Consider the following 11,139-nt stretch of genomic DNA (forward strand, 5'->3'; position numbering starts at 1 on the left):
ATGGTCCGTTCATGCAGTCGATTGCGCTGGTGATGTTCAATTCTGACATTTCTTCGCAGGAAGAGTTGGCAGCTGTAAAAACTCTAGAGACCAAACTTCGACTCAAACTGAAAGATGAGACTGTTTTACACCCGGTTCAGCAACTTGAAAAATCAGTATGAAAATACGTCAAATTCTGCATTTTGCGTAAGTCTTATTCTTACCCCTCTCTGTTGCGAAAATTGATTAGAATTTCAAATGTCACGAGCATATAAAAAATACGATTATCACAAATGTGTTTGGTTCGCATATGCCTATCAGGCTCAAAATGGAAGAAAGAATTTTATCTAGTTTTCGACGTTTGCCAGTCTTAAAAAGTGAATTTTCTGGACTAGAGTCTATCACAAAAAAAGACTTGGAGATTGAATTGAAAGATTATCTGGATGGTAAGTTTTCTTTAGTTAAATATTTGCTCGCGTTCGCAAACTAATTTTTTTTTCCAAAGGACCCTTTATGCCCGAGGCGGCATTACAGGATGTTCATGTGCTCATGGAACGAGAGTTGGGCATGAGGGTAAATACATTGCATTGACGAGTTTTGTCAAAAATAAATCTGCGTATATGCACAAAATTCTGAAACTTTATTATAAATAAATTTCAGATGGCCGAATTATTGAAAAAAAATTTTTTCAGACGCTTTATTCCTTCATAAGATCGTCGTCTCCGATTCCATCAGCAACCGTCGTTCCATCTTCAGCGTCACCAGCTGTCTGTGCAGCCTTCAGTGCAGCTATTGCCTCCGCTGTTTTTACATCCCAGTCAATTTCTCTAATCGTCTTGAATGGGTCCGCGAATCTCCAATGCAAAAATCGAGGCTTTTTCTCGGTCGATTCAGGATTTGGAATATATGTAGGAAAAGGGGGCGCTCTAGCATGCGTTTTAAATCGCGCATCAACAACCTCAACCCAGCCCTTTTTGGGACCTGGAACAGAGCCTATTACATAGAGAATTTGATCTTCCGTGTTGATTTTGAGTAGGCGTAGGTTGTAGACCACACGTTTTCTATTACCCATGTGACCAGGCATAGCCTTTCCCTTGAAGACACGACCTGGGTCTTGGTTCTGTCCCGTGGATCCAAGTGAACGATGCGCTAAATAGATAAATGTGTCAAAAAAGGTTTTTGTTAAGCGAAAAAAAACCAACGTACTTACTTATTGATTGTCCATGACTCGCATAACCTCCTGAGAAGCCATGTCGTTTCATTGCGCCAGCAAAGCCTTTTCCTTTTGTACGGCCGCGAACGTCTACAAATTGCCCGGCCTTGAAATGTTCTGCATAGATGGGCGTTCCTGGGTCAATAATGGCATCAGGGGTTACGCGAAATTCTCTCAGAACTTGTTTTGGAGGGACATCTGCTTTGGCGAAATGACCCATCAAGGGTTTTTTCGTCTAATTATCAAAGAACTGGTGAGTTCTAATTAATAGCTATAGAGATGTGATATTTTTGCAGCAAGCCCTACCCTATTGAGTTTGGCAAGACCCGCACCAATTTGGAGCGCATAGTAATTGTCTGTCTCCTTCCTTTTTACTTGTACAACCTGGACAAGAAATCTGTGTCAGTAAGCAGATACGAACGAAAAAAATGGTAGACTGCACGCGCAATCATGACTGGATACAAACATGCTCTGTTAATCTTCTCGGTCATGTTTTGTTTCCTTCTTTGTTGCTTGCCAAAAGTCTCACGGTCATTTGGAAATGATTTTTTTTTTCATTGAGTAAGCGATACATATTTGCGTTTCTTGAAAATACATACAACGTTATCTAATAACTGTAGCAATGTTACTGGATGCGCCGTGCCCCACCAATCCTTTTCCATTTTCATGCCCACTTTGACCGCTAGGACACCTGTGCGCTTAGACTCGCCACGTGTCCATCCTGTTTTTTCGTCATACCACTGATAATTTACACCTTTGACACCCTCTTTCAGCATCTTTCTCAACAGGCCTTTCTGATTAAGCTCCTCGAGCTGTTGCTGGGTATAGCTAAGGCGATTGATCCATTTTTCTAGATCGAATGTGGATTGTACGAACATTCGATCAGGCCCGAACGAACTGCCATCTTTTCTGTATCGAGTGGGCGCGGTGCCTTTAATTCGCGAGACGAGGCCGCACGCGAACGGTAATAAAGGCATATGTTGACTCTGAGCCAAAAAAAAACAATAAGAGGTACAAAAACTGATAAGATCAAATCCGATAAGAAAAAAAAATACCGAAGTTGTCAAAGCCCCTATGTGTCTTACACAATGCAGAGTACCTAAAAAAAAAAAAAGTGCCGATTTTTGATCACACCACAGTTTTGTGGCCTGTCAGTTCATATCATATGACAATGTTCTTGTATTCAGGGCCGGCACGAAACCGACTTTTTTTTCTCCATGCATTTTGACCTCCCCGACCAGGAAAAATACTGCATCGCACCCGGATTCCTGAACAGTTCTCCGAGCCATTCACGGCTCTCATGGCTATTTTTTATATTCTTTTTTTTGTTTCCATCAAGTTCGAACAAAATTTGTACGAAAAATCAGATGCAAAAATACTCTATTTCATCTCTCTCACAGAGTCTGCATAATGAACGCAACTTAATCTCTTTGGAGCTGCAATCAAAAAAGAGAGGTTCGTATGTATGGTGCATTCTGCTTTCTGTTTGCCGGGACTTTTGGCATGTAATCGACATGCTATCTCTTCCTCGTCGGCACAATGAATTTCTCTCGGCAACAATTCAACTAGGCTCTCATTTAAGTTTTCACCTACGTCCAGGTAAATTGAGGTTGAGCAGATGCCATGTCGGCGTACGAAAAGTCCATTGAATTGAAAGAGGAAATCATAGAGGATGCGGCAAAAAAAGTCCCTCTCACTTTTTGAGTATGATGTTCAATATTTTCTAAAAAACCACGAACAAAAAAAACTGCTGATATGTGTGTTATATGTATGTATATATTTCTCCGAACACTATTCTCAGGTGATATATAGCTGTGTTTTTTTATAGAAAACTAAAAGGAACCATAGAGATGTTTCTTTTCAAGTAAGCTCACTTCTGAACAAGGTTAAAATCAACACTATTTATATCACCAGTTGTTCAAAAGGGGAGACTTTATATGGGCTCTCAAATTTTTAATTTGAACACTCACAATTTGTAATGATCATTTTTTTTACTAGTATTTATTTCATCTCCTTTCACTAAAGGCAGAGATTTTAAAAGAGAATGGTGGACCTCTTCAGAAAGCAGTTGGATGAGTTGATGGGTGCTAATCGCGATGAACTGACCGAACATGATTCTACTTCTTTCACTGATCCAAAAAACTGTAGATATTTCCTGGCTGGTATGTTGCAACACTATTTTATTGAGCAACATTCAGTGGCACATATACATGTTACTGACGCACGTTAACCGATATAGGAACTTGCCCATATGAAGTTCTTCAAAAAACCGTATGAAAAAAAATACACGCTTTATATTCTCTCCCTCCCGGCAACGACCAAATTCTTACTAAATTTCCCTTAACCATAGAAAGCCGAGATAGGGGTGTGCAAGAACGTCCATTCCATTCCAGCCCGTATTGCCTATGAGGAAGCTTCGAAAAAAGAGGATTATGGATATGAAGACATTTTAGAGCGGAAACTACGGTCTATTATTGCGGAGTGTGATCGGCGTATTCAAAACGCACAGCGTCGAGTCGACGAGACAGAGAGAGATAAAGTGCGTGGGCTCTTTCCTTAAGAAAAAGCAAGCAAAATGAACAGACATTTTTTTATGAGAGACTTACACAACATTTATATTCTAGCTAGAAAGTAATCCCTACGAAAGAGAAATTAAAGAGCTGCAAAAGAAGCATGAAAGTTTGCTAGAAGAAGGGTCGCTTGATGAGGCTAATGCTGTACATGAGGAGTTGAAAGCACTGAGGGCTAAACGTGGACAAGCTAGAGCGCAGCTGGAGCCTACGGATGAGGCTGGAAAAATTATCGCACAACTTGGTGGTTCGCCTCAATATCAAGTGTTACGCGCTTGTGAAGTATGTGGCTCATTACTGTCTGCAAAAGAGACAAAAAGGCTCGAAGACCATTTCGTTGGAAAACTGCATATGGGGTATGCTGAGATCAGAGAAAAATTGACGAGTCTAGAGAAGAGAGACCGTAATAGAGTCCGTGCCAAAGAATATGAAACAGAAATTCCAGATTTACAAGGTAATTATTAATATTTTTTTTATTGCGTTATCTTCGCACGTACTCTGACAAATTGGGATTGATTTGATGATATGTACGCGCTTTTATCTGCTGCTTTACTGATTTTTTTTTTTTAGAGTCATACGGAAGAGGTAGTCGACCATACTACGAACGAGAAAGAGATTATGATCGTGATCGGTATAGAAAAAAAGAAAGGTTTCGTAGCCGTTACGAAAAACGTGATTATGATGACAGAAGATATCGTGGAGACTCCAAAGATTACAGAAGCAGGTACGATTATTAGCGCAGGCTTCACATGATTTATTGTTTCCATTGGCTCTAGGTGGCTGCAGTCCCTTTCTCTTTTCCCCCAGAGAGAGGCAATTATCTACTAAAAAATAGCGACAAAAAATGCATCCTTATTGCGCGATATTGAGGTATTCCTTCCCCAGGAATACAAGCGTAAGGTAAAAGAAGAATCATATCATGGTTGATAAATATTATCGGATCCTTTTTGGCAAATTTTTAAGCTCGAGAAGGGAGAAAAAAAATCACAACAGGATGCTTACATATGCGTGTATGTGTACCGATTTGACTTCTTCACTTTTTTCTGCAAAAGAAAGTCTAGTCTGAGCTAGATGCATGCACGAGCGTGCAGCTATTCACCAATGTTCGAATAGGTGGTGGTATACGCGATAAAAAAATTGTTTGTAGCAAATCTCCCATTGGATGCGTTGAGACTGATCGCTGATTGAATCACCATGCATCCGACATACGTTAGCAAATTAAATCTTATCGAGTAAAGGCACCGATATTGAATACAGCTATTTTTGTGTGACCAAAAAAAGTCATGAGCATTTTTGTAGTTTTTTCTTTTCATAAACTTCTGCACCGCAAAAAATGACTAATAGTCGTGAGAACAACATCTATTTGGCTAAGATCGCCGAACAGGCAGAACGGTTCGATGAGATGGCTGAGGCTGTATGTATAGCTTAACTGAGAAAGAAATTCATATAGCCTGGTCGATGTCTTGATGTTTTACCCCGCTTTCATTAATTTTCTTTATTAAGACTGCTGCTACTCCAGAGGCTACTCATATTTACACTGTTTTTTGCATTCAATAAAAATGTAGATGAAAGCCGTGGCCGCTATGGAGGTCGATTTGACTGTTGAAGAGCGAAATCTTTTTTCGGTTGCGTACAAAAATGTAGTCGGTGCTCGTCGTTCCAGCTGGCGTATGGTGTCTGGTATTGAACAAAGAGATCTATTGAAGGGTAGCGAAGAACATGTTAAGATTGTGAGGGATTATCGGAAAAAAATAGAGAAGGAGCTTGAGAGTATTTGCTATGACGTTCTTGAGGTGCTCAATAAGCACATAGTTCCTTACTCCGTATCTAGGGAATCGAATGTTTTCTTTAAAAAGATGTGCGGCGACTATTTCCGTTATCTTGCGGAGATTAAATCGCCCAACGATAAGGACCGTGCTGATGTGGTCAGCAGTGCCGGTGAGGGTATGTGTGTGATAATATATGGTTTGAAATTGACAGGTGGCGGTTTTCATTGTCTCGATTTTGAGCTCGAGTCACGTTTTGCTGCGTCAGTCTACTCTTGATTTTCACCCAGGGAAAGCTGGTGGGCACAAATTATATCCTATATGCAATATATTGACTTTTTTTGATCAAACTGGGGATGTGTATATTCATGTGTGTAGCATATCAGTGCGCTACGGACATAGCAAAGGAGTTTCTTCCCACTCATCCTATCCGTCTGGGGTTAGCGTTGAACTATTCAGTTTACTACTATGAGATCATCGGGGACTCAGACAAGGCATGTTTCATTGCCAGGAAAGCCTTTGAAGATGCCATGGCGGACTTGGATAGTTTGTCGGAAGACAGCTACAAGGACTCTACTGTGATAATGCAGCTTCTCAGAGACAATCTTACCCTTTGGACTACCGATATGACTGGTGATGCTGAGAAAGACGAAGATGAAAAGCCACGTGAATAGAGTTTCCTTTTTTCATATTTTTTAATGAATTGTTATTCCTTCCTCTTTTGTAGGACCATATCAATAAAATGATTTTTTCGTAGAGTCGGGAATTAGGTTTCCATATCCTCCTTTTGGCATTGCAAAAATTATTTTTTATTTGTGCATGTAAAAATTAGGCCTTACTATATTATTTTCAGTCGCATGTGATTTTTGAAAGTTGGACAGTGTCCACGAACTCCCTCCTTTTATTTAAGCAAACGCACTCACGGCTGCATGGAGATGGTGGAAGCGGAGATGAAGAAACATTTGGCACCCAGTCGAGGTGAAAGCCCTGAGACGTGCATGCTGAAACGTGCCAAGTATGACGAATTTTTCAAGGGGTATTTTGGAGAAGTACGTGCCGGAGTAGACCTGTATGGGTCGAGAGTTGGCTGGGATGCATTTAGGACGGTGGGCATGTTGAATAAGGGCGTGGTAATGGCTGACTTATTTTTTTGTGTGTGGGGGTGGGGAAATGCGTGTTGTTTGTGACAGATAGAGGAAGTAGACAAACGGACGTTGTTGATACAGAACAGAGAGTTATTTTTGCACTTGCAAGTCCTTGAGAAGAATGTTGAGTGTTCGAAGAGACAGATGGCTGAGCTAAGAGAGGCGAGAGTGGTGGCAGAGAAGAAGGTGGCGAGCATGGGCGTTTTTTTAGACAAGGTGTGTGTGAGTATTTTTGTATGACGGTTTTGTGTGTAAGGGAAGAGTCTGGCTGAGTTTGTTTTGAAGTTTTTCACGGACGTACGGTTGCTGTCAGAGCGGCTGCCGGGGGAGGTGGAGGTGCCCGAGTCGTTGAAGGGTTCGTGGATATGCGAGGTGTTTGCGAGGTTGTTTGAGTCTGCGGATGGTTGTTTGGGTGGCGAGGGGTTGGAGACGTTGCCTGGCGTGTCTGGGGTGAGGGAGGGCATGTTGAGGTTGGTGTCTGCGGTGGCGTCGTCTTGCGAGAGGGGGGGGGGTCGGGAGTGTGGTGAGGGGGGTGAGTTGAAGGAGGAGTTGTCGGAGCTGAGGAGGAAGCACGAGGAGTTGTTGAAGAGGGAGTGGGAGGGGAGTCAGGAGAGGTTGAAGTTGAAGGAGAAGATGGAGGCGGACAGGATTGAGTACAGGCTGATAGAGGAGGAGAACATGGAGTTGAAGTGGAAGGAGGTGACGCGCCAGAGGACGTTGGCGAGGTTGGAGTTGAGAGTTTTGCAGTTGGAGGAGAAGAGGGGGGACGGTGGATTGTCCCAGAGCGTCGTTGGATCGGTGGAGGATGGGGCCTTTGACGAGAGGGAGAGGGGGTTGTCGAGCGAGGGTGACAGGGTGAGAGAGAGCGAGAGGATTGGTGATTTGGAGGTTTTGGCGAAGTCTCGTCTAGAGGAGATAGAGAGGTTGAGGTCAGAGAAGGTGGAGTTGATTAGCCAGATGGCTGGGGGCGCGCCTGGGGGTGCGGGGATGGAAGATGGACACATATTTGACGAGTTTGGGGGGAGTGGGGGGTTTATTGAGAGGAATCGTTTGATAGAGTCTGAGAATGAGGCGCAGAAAAAGAAGATTCAGGAGTTGTTTGAGGAGTTGTCTCAGATTCGAGCGAATCATCGGTTTAGTATAGAGAATTTGGTTAGAGAGTATCGGGATCAGAATCGGAAGTTGCAGCACTTGTTGGATCGGATGACCGAGAAGTTGAAGAATATGGAGCAGGATAGGGATCAGGCGAAGAACAAGTACCAACAGTTGAAGGGGGCGATAGATAGCGTTAAGGACGACCTGTCGTTTATGAAGAAGAAGGTGCAAGGGAAGCAGGCGGAGGTGGCGCGATACAAGGGTGAAGTTCAGGTGTTGAAGAAGAAGCTCGCGGAGGCGTTGTCGCAGCTGTCGGGAGACGTGCAGGTGGAGATTAGTGGGTTGAGGTCGGCGTTGTCGATGTCGGAGTCGAAGTTGAAGAGGCTGGAGGAGTTTGATGGGGATGTGTCGAAGGTGATTGAGCTGCAGGCGAGTTTAGACGAGGTCACGCGCGAGAGAGACGAGTTGAGGAGGCAGAACGAGGAGCAGAGGAAGGAGGTCGAGTCGTTGAGCAGCGCGATTGACAACTATTACACGAGTGAGCTGCAGGCGAGCACGGATTCGTTGGAGAAGATGCAGGTGCAGCTGCGCGAGAAGGACGGAATGCTGGACGAATACCGGAGTGAGATATTGAGTCTACGGACAGCGGTTTGTCAGAAGAAGAAGGAGGACTCGATGAAGCTGGAGGAGCAGGCGACGCTGACGGCCAAAGTCGGGCATTTGAGGGCGTTGCTGCAAGACGAGACGGAGCAGAACAGGCAGCTGGACAAGGAGCTAGAGGAGCAGAATCGCGAATGTCTGAAGTTGAGGGAGCTGAACGAGAGGCACCAGAGCGTCGAGACGCACTACGTGGCGACGATATCTATTTGCAAGAACAAGATTGAGAAGATGGAGGAAGAGCTGAAATCGTATCGATCGCAAGCGATTGAGGCCAAAACGAAATTGGAGGCGGAGAAGAGCAATCGATTTAGACTGATGGAAGAGCTTGAAGTTTTGAAGCGTCGAGTGGCGCATCTGAAGTCATCAAAGGGAGGCACAAAAGAGAGTCAGAGCAAAGACGGTTCTTTGCTTGCGTTCTATCAGCGAACGTACAACTGTACGCTTTGTTCGAGAGAGCGCGCGGCGGACTCTATTCTTATGACGTGTACACACGCGAGACAGATATGCTTTTTGCGGAAAGTGTATAGAAGAGAAGTGCATTAAGCGAGGAGTCGCAAGTGTCCTGCGTGCAACAAAAAGTTCGACAAGATTGACGTGCACGAAATATTTTTTATATAAAAAAAACCATTTGTAATTTCTCAGAGCAATTTGAGAGTTTGATAGTGTCGCTGATTTTGGGGCAGCCGTGTGTCCTCCAATGACTGCCCTACCTGATGTGCGACGCAGATAAGTTAAAGGCAGGTTGCAGAGCGCGGCTCGGGCGTGTTGGGTTTTCGTTTGATTAATATTTTTTTGTTCTTCTCTGTGCGTTTCGAACGGGTCGGACTATGTCTCGCACGTCAAAGGACGGCGGATACGACTTTCGTCCGGAGAACGCGGTTGAGCTGGCGGCCGTTTGGAATTCAGAGGACTCAGGGGCGCCGGAGGTGGCTCGTACGAGCCACAAAAAGGTACAGAAAAAGATGTACCACGCAATAGCTGATACACAAGAAACCGATTATTGACTTCTCTGTCCGAAAGAGGTATTCGAAGAAGGTCCTGGCAAGTTTGTCGCTGGCGGGGGCGTTGATTTTTCTAGTGACGGCGTTCATGATTACGAGTTTCGCACTACCGTACCACAAGGACACGGTGGTTGTTTTGGTGTCGATAGACGGGTTTCGGTGGGACTTCTTGAGCAATCCGCTCTACGTCCATCCCAGCCTGGACAGGATATGCAGGGACGGGATCGCGAGGGTGCTTCCACCTCTGTTTCCGCCTGAGACGTGGCCGAACTTGGTGTCGGCTGTGACGGGCTTGTACCCGGAGGCGCACGGCGTCGTGGGGAACACGTTTTACGATTCAAAGACAAAGGAATTTTGGTCTTTTGTCGAAAACAAAGAAAAATTTTGGTACGACGGAGAGTTTTTTTGGGACTTGGTCGCCCGTCACAATAGAGTCTCGGCGTGCTGCGGCTGGCCGGGATGCGACGCCAGCTACGAGGAGTCGACTCGCCTCTTGAAGTGCGAGTCCTCCTCGCTGGAGGGCGACCAGGTCAAGCAGGTACTCAACTGGCTGGACATGTCTGCCCTGGACCGCCCTGAGTTCATCGCCGTCAGCTTCGGGTCGCTCGAGGAGATAGGCCGCGTGTTCGGCGAAGAAAACGACCTGTTGAAGAGGGCTGTGAGGTCTCTCGATGCTCACCTCGGCGATTTGTATGAAGGAATTCGAGAAAGAAGTCTACGGTACAACATTCACTTGATGATTGTGAGCAGTCACGGCTTCGAGGTGACTTCGAACTGGATTTACCTCGACCTCGAGTTGGACCTCTCGCTCTACGAAATTCCGGAGCTCCAGAGAAACGGGTCGGCCTCGAAGCTCGCCGTGTGGCCGAAGACTGAAGAGGCCATGAACAAAGTTCGATTACTGAAAATTGAGCACGTGCGCATCGAACTCTCTTTCGAAAAGTGGCACTATCGCACTTCTCGCAGAATTTCTCCCGTGTACTTGGTTGCTGACACGGGATACGTCTTCACCGTCAGTAATTGGAGACACCAGGAAAAAAACCTCGCGCAAAGTCACGGGTGGGACATCGAATCTAAAAATATGCAAGGTGTTTTAATAGCCACTGGACCCGCTTTCAAAAAGATGAAGATAGAAAAAGCGTCAGTATTGGATATCTACCAAATAATCGCCTCTATCTTGGAGATCCCATTAGAAGAGCAAAAAAGCGCTAGACTAAGAATAAAGTAATTGTGTTTTGCAAGACCCGTTATGACATCACACACACAACGCCATACCTAATAATAGGCACTATAGTGTACACATCTGGTTTTTTTTTTTCCATTATTGGCACAGTGTACTGCGTTCTGCCCCAAGCTTCATGGCTCTGTCTGCTACAGATTGCGTATGCTCTAATCGGACCCTCGCGTTTTTGCCTGCTAAGACAGATGTGAACATTCAGTGTATTTTTTGTCAGTCCCTGGCGCCTATGAGGCATTTGCCCAAGTCCGGCTCTAGACGCCGAATAGATCTTCCGTCTGCGGGAAACAATTTCTTCCTATGGAACACCCCCTATGCCAACAAGTCCGGGGAAAGCTCGGACGCCTGGAACAACGCGGATGAAGACTCTGGGAGATAGATCTTGGCCGGCTCCCTTCCGTTTGCCGGGTTTTTATGCCGCGCGCGTCATTAGATCGATTCCTCGTCCGAAATCATAAAACATGCAAGCTAGT

The 11,139-nt window shown here is 45.0% G+C and overlaps 5 protein-coding genes across 6 annotated transcripts; 4 read left to right on the forward strand and 1 right to left on the reverse strand.

Moving 5' to 3' along the window:
• Positions 1–608: 608 nt before the first annotated feature.
• Positions 609–2,169, reverse strand: LOC126330053 (50S ribosomal protein L3-like). The gene is made up of 4 exons (XM_049996293.1): positions 1,792–2,169; positions 1,499–1,576; positions 1,190–1,427; positions 609–1,128 (listed from the first exon to the last, which is right to left on the reverse strand). Exons 1-4 carry the CDS (start codon positions 2,167–2,169, stop codon positions 677–679), a joined length of 1,146 nt encoding a protein of 381 aa, XP_049852250.1. The 3' UTR covers positions 609–676.
• A 406-nt stretch (positions 2,170–2,575) lies between these two features.
• LOC126330065 (putative RNA-binding protein Luc7-like 1) lies at positions 2,576–5,014 on the forward strand. The gene is made up of 6 exons (XM_049996310.1): positions 2,576–2,647; positions 3,218–3,354; positions 3,432–3,463; positions 3,543–3,731; positions 3,817–4,216; positions 4,333–5,014. The coding sequence occupies exons 2-6, from the start codon at positions 3,237–3,239 to the stop codon at positions 4,497–4,499; spliced, it is 906 nt and encodes a 301-aa protein (XP_049852267.1). The 5' UTR covers positions 2,576–2,647; positions 3,218–3,236; the 3' UTR covers positions 4,500–5,014.
• Positions 5,015–5,079: 65 nt separating this feature from the next.
• Positions 5,080–6,294, forward strand: LOC126330066 (uncharacterized). Its single transcript, XM_049996311.1, has 3 exons — positions 5,080–5,176; positions 5,328–5,706; positions 5,907–6,294. The coding sequence occupies exons 1-3, from the start codon at positions 5,096–5,098 to the stop codon at positions 6,200–6,202; spliced, it is 756 nt and encodes a 251-aa protein (XP_049852268.1). The 5' UTR covers positions 5,080–5,095; the 3' UTR covers positions 6,203–6,294.
• A 136-nt stretch (positions 6,295–6,430) lies between these two features.
• On the forward strand, positions 6,431–8,971 carry LOC126330055 (trichohyalin-like). The gene is made up of 3 exons (XM_049996294.1): positions 6,431–6,577; positions 6,719–6,889; positions 6,959–8,971. The coding sequence occupies exons 1-3, from the start codon at positions 6,458–6,460 to the stop codon at positions 8,969–8,971; spliced, it is 2,304 nt and encodes a 767-aa protein (XP_049852251.1). The 5' UTR covers positions 6,431–6,457.
• Positions 8,972–9,074: 103 nt separating this feature from the next.
• LOC126330061 (uncharacterized) lies at positions 9,075–10,693 on the forward strand. Of its 2 annotated transcripts, XM_049996304.1 has the most exons (3): positions 9,075–9,165; positions 9,274–9,378; positions 9,449–10,693. In XM_049996304.1, the coding sequence occupies exons 1-3, from the start codon at positions 9,142–9,144 to the stop codon at positions 10,655–10,657; spliced, it is 1,338 nt and encodes a 445-aa protein (XP_049852261.1). In that variant the 5' UTR covers positions 9,075–9,141; the 3' UTR covers positions 10,658–10,693. The 2 variants fall into 2 exon arrangements, with proteins under 2 accessions (XP_049852261.1, XP_049852262.1); XM_049996305.1 differs by lacking the exon at positions 9,075–9,165 and having other exon boundaries at positions 9,254–9,378.
• The last annotated feature ends 446 nt before the right edge of the window (positions 10,694–11,139 follow it).

The sequence above is a fragment of the Schistocerca gregaria genome, unplaced genomic scaffold (assembly GCF_023897955.1).
Source record: "Schistocerca gregaria isolate iqSchGreg1 unplaced genomic scaffold, iqSchGreg1.2 ptg001247l, whole genome shotgun sequence".
Taxonomy (NCBI): Eukaryota; Metazoa; Arthropoda; class Insecta; order Orthoptera; family Acrididae; genus Schistocerca; species Schistocerca gregaria.

Coding starts and splice junctions, on each gene's coding strand:
- LOC126330053 (XM_049996293.1), bottom strand. CDS start 2,169: ATGCCTTTATTACCGTTCGCGTGCGGCCTCGTCTCGCGAATTAAAGGC. Junction 1,428..1,498: donor GTCTTGCCAAACTCAATAGG/GTAGGGCTTGCT, acceptor TTTGATAATTAG/ACGAAAAAACCCTTGATGGG. Junction 1,129..1,189: donor GAGTCATGGACAATCAATAA/GTAAGTACGTTG, acceptor TTATCTATTTAG/CGCATCGTTCACTTGGATCC.
- LOC126330065 (XM_049996310.1), top strand. CDS start 3,237: ATGGTGGACCTCTTCAGAAAGCAGTTGGATGAGTTGATGGGTGCTAAT. Junction 3,464..3,542: donor ATGAAGTTCTTCAAAAAACC/GTATGAAAAAAA, acceptor CCTTAACCATAG/AAAGCCGAGATAGGGGTGTG. Junction 4,217..4,332: donor AGAAATTCCAGATTTACAAG/GTAATTATTAAT, acceptor TTTTTTTTTTAG/AGTCATACGGAAGAGGTAGT.
- LOC126330066 (XM_049996311.1), top strand. CDS start 5,096: ATGACTAATAGTCGTGAGAACAACATCTATTTGGCTAAGATCGCCGAA. Junction 5,177..5,327: donor TCGATGAGATGGCTGAGGCT/GTATGTATAGCT, acceptor ATAAAAATGTAG/ATGAAAGCCGTGGCCGCTAT. Junction 5,707..5,906: donor GGTCAGCAGTGCCGGTGAGG/GTATGTGTGTGA, acceptor TCATGTGTGTAG/CATATCAGTGCGCTACGGAC.
- LOC126330055 (XM_049996294.1), top strand. CDS start 6,458: ATGGAGATGGTGGAAGCGGAGATGAAGAAACATTTGGCACCCAGTCGA. Junction 6,578..6,718: donor TCAAGGGGTATTTTGGAGAA/GTACGTGCCGGA, acceptor TGTTTGTGACAG/ATAGAGGAAGTAGACAAACG. Junction 6,890..6,958: donor TGGGCGTTTTTTTAGACAAG/GTGTGTGTGAGT, acceptor TTTGTTTTGAAG/TTTTTCACGGACGTACGGTT.
- LOC126330061 (XM_049996304.1), top strand. CDS start 9,142: ATGTGCGACGCAGATAAGTTAAAG. Junction 9,166..9,273: donor GCGACGCAGATAAGTTAAAG/GCAGGTTGCAGA, acceptor CGCACGTCAAAG/GACGGCGGATACGACTTTCG. Junction 9,379..9,448: donor CTCGTACGAGCCACAAAAAG/GTACAGAAAAAG, acceptor TCTGTCCGAAAG/AGGTATTCGAAGAAGGTCCT.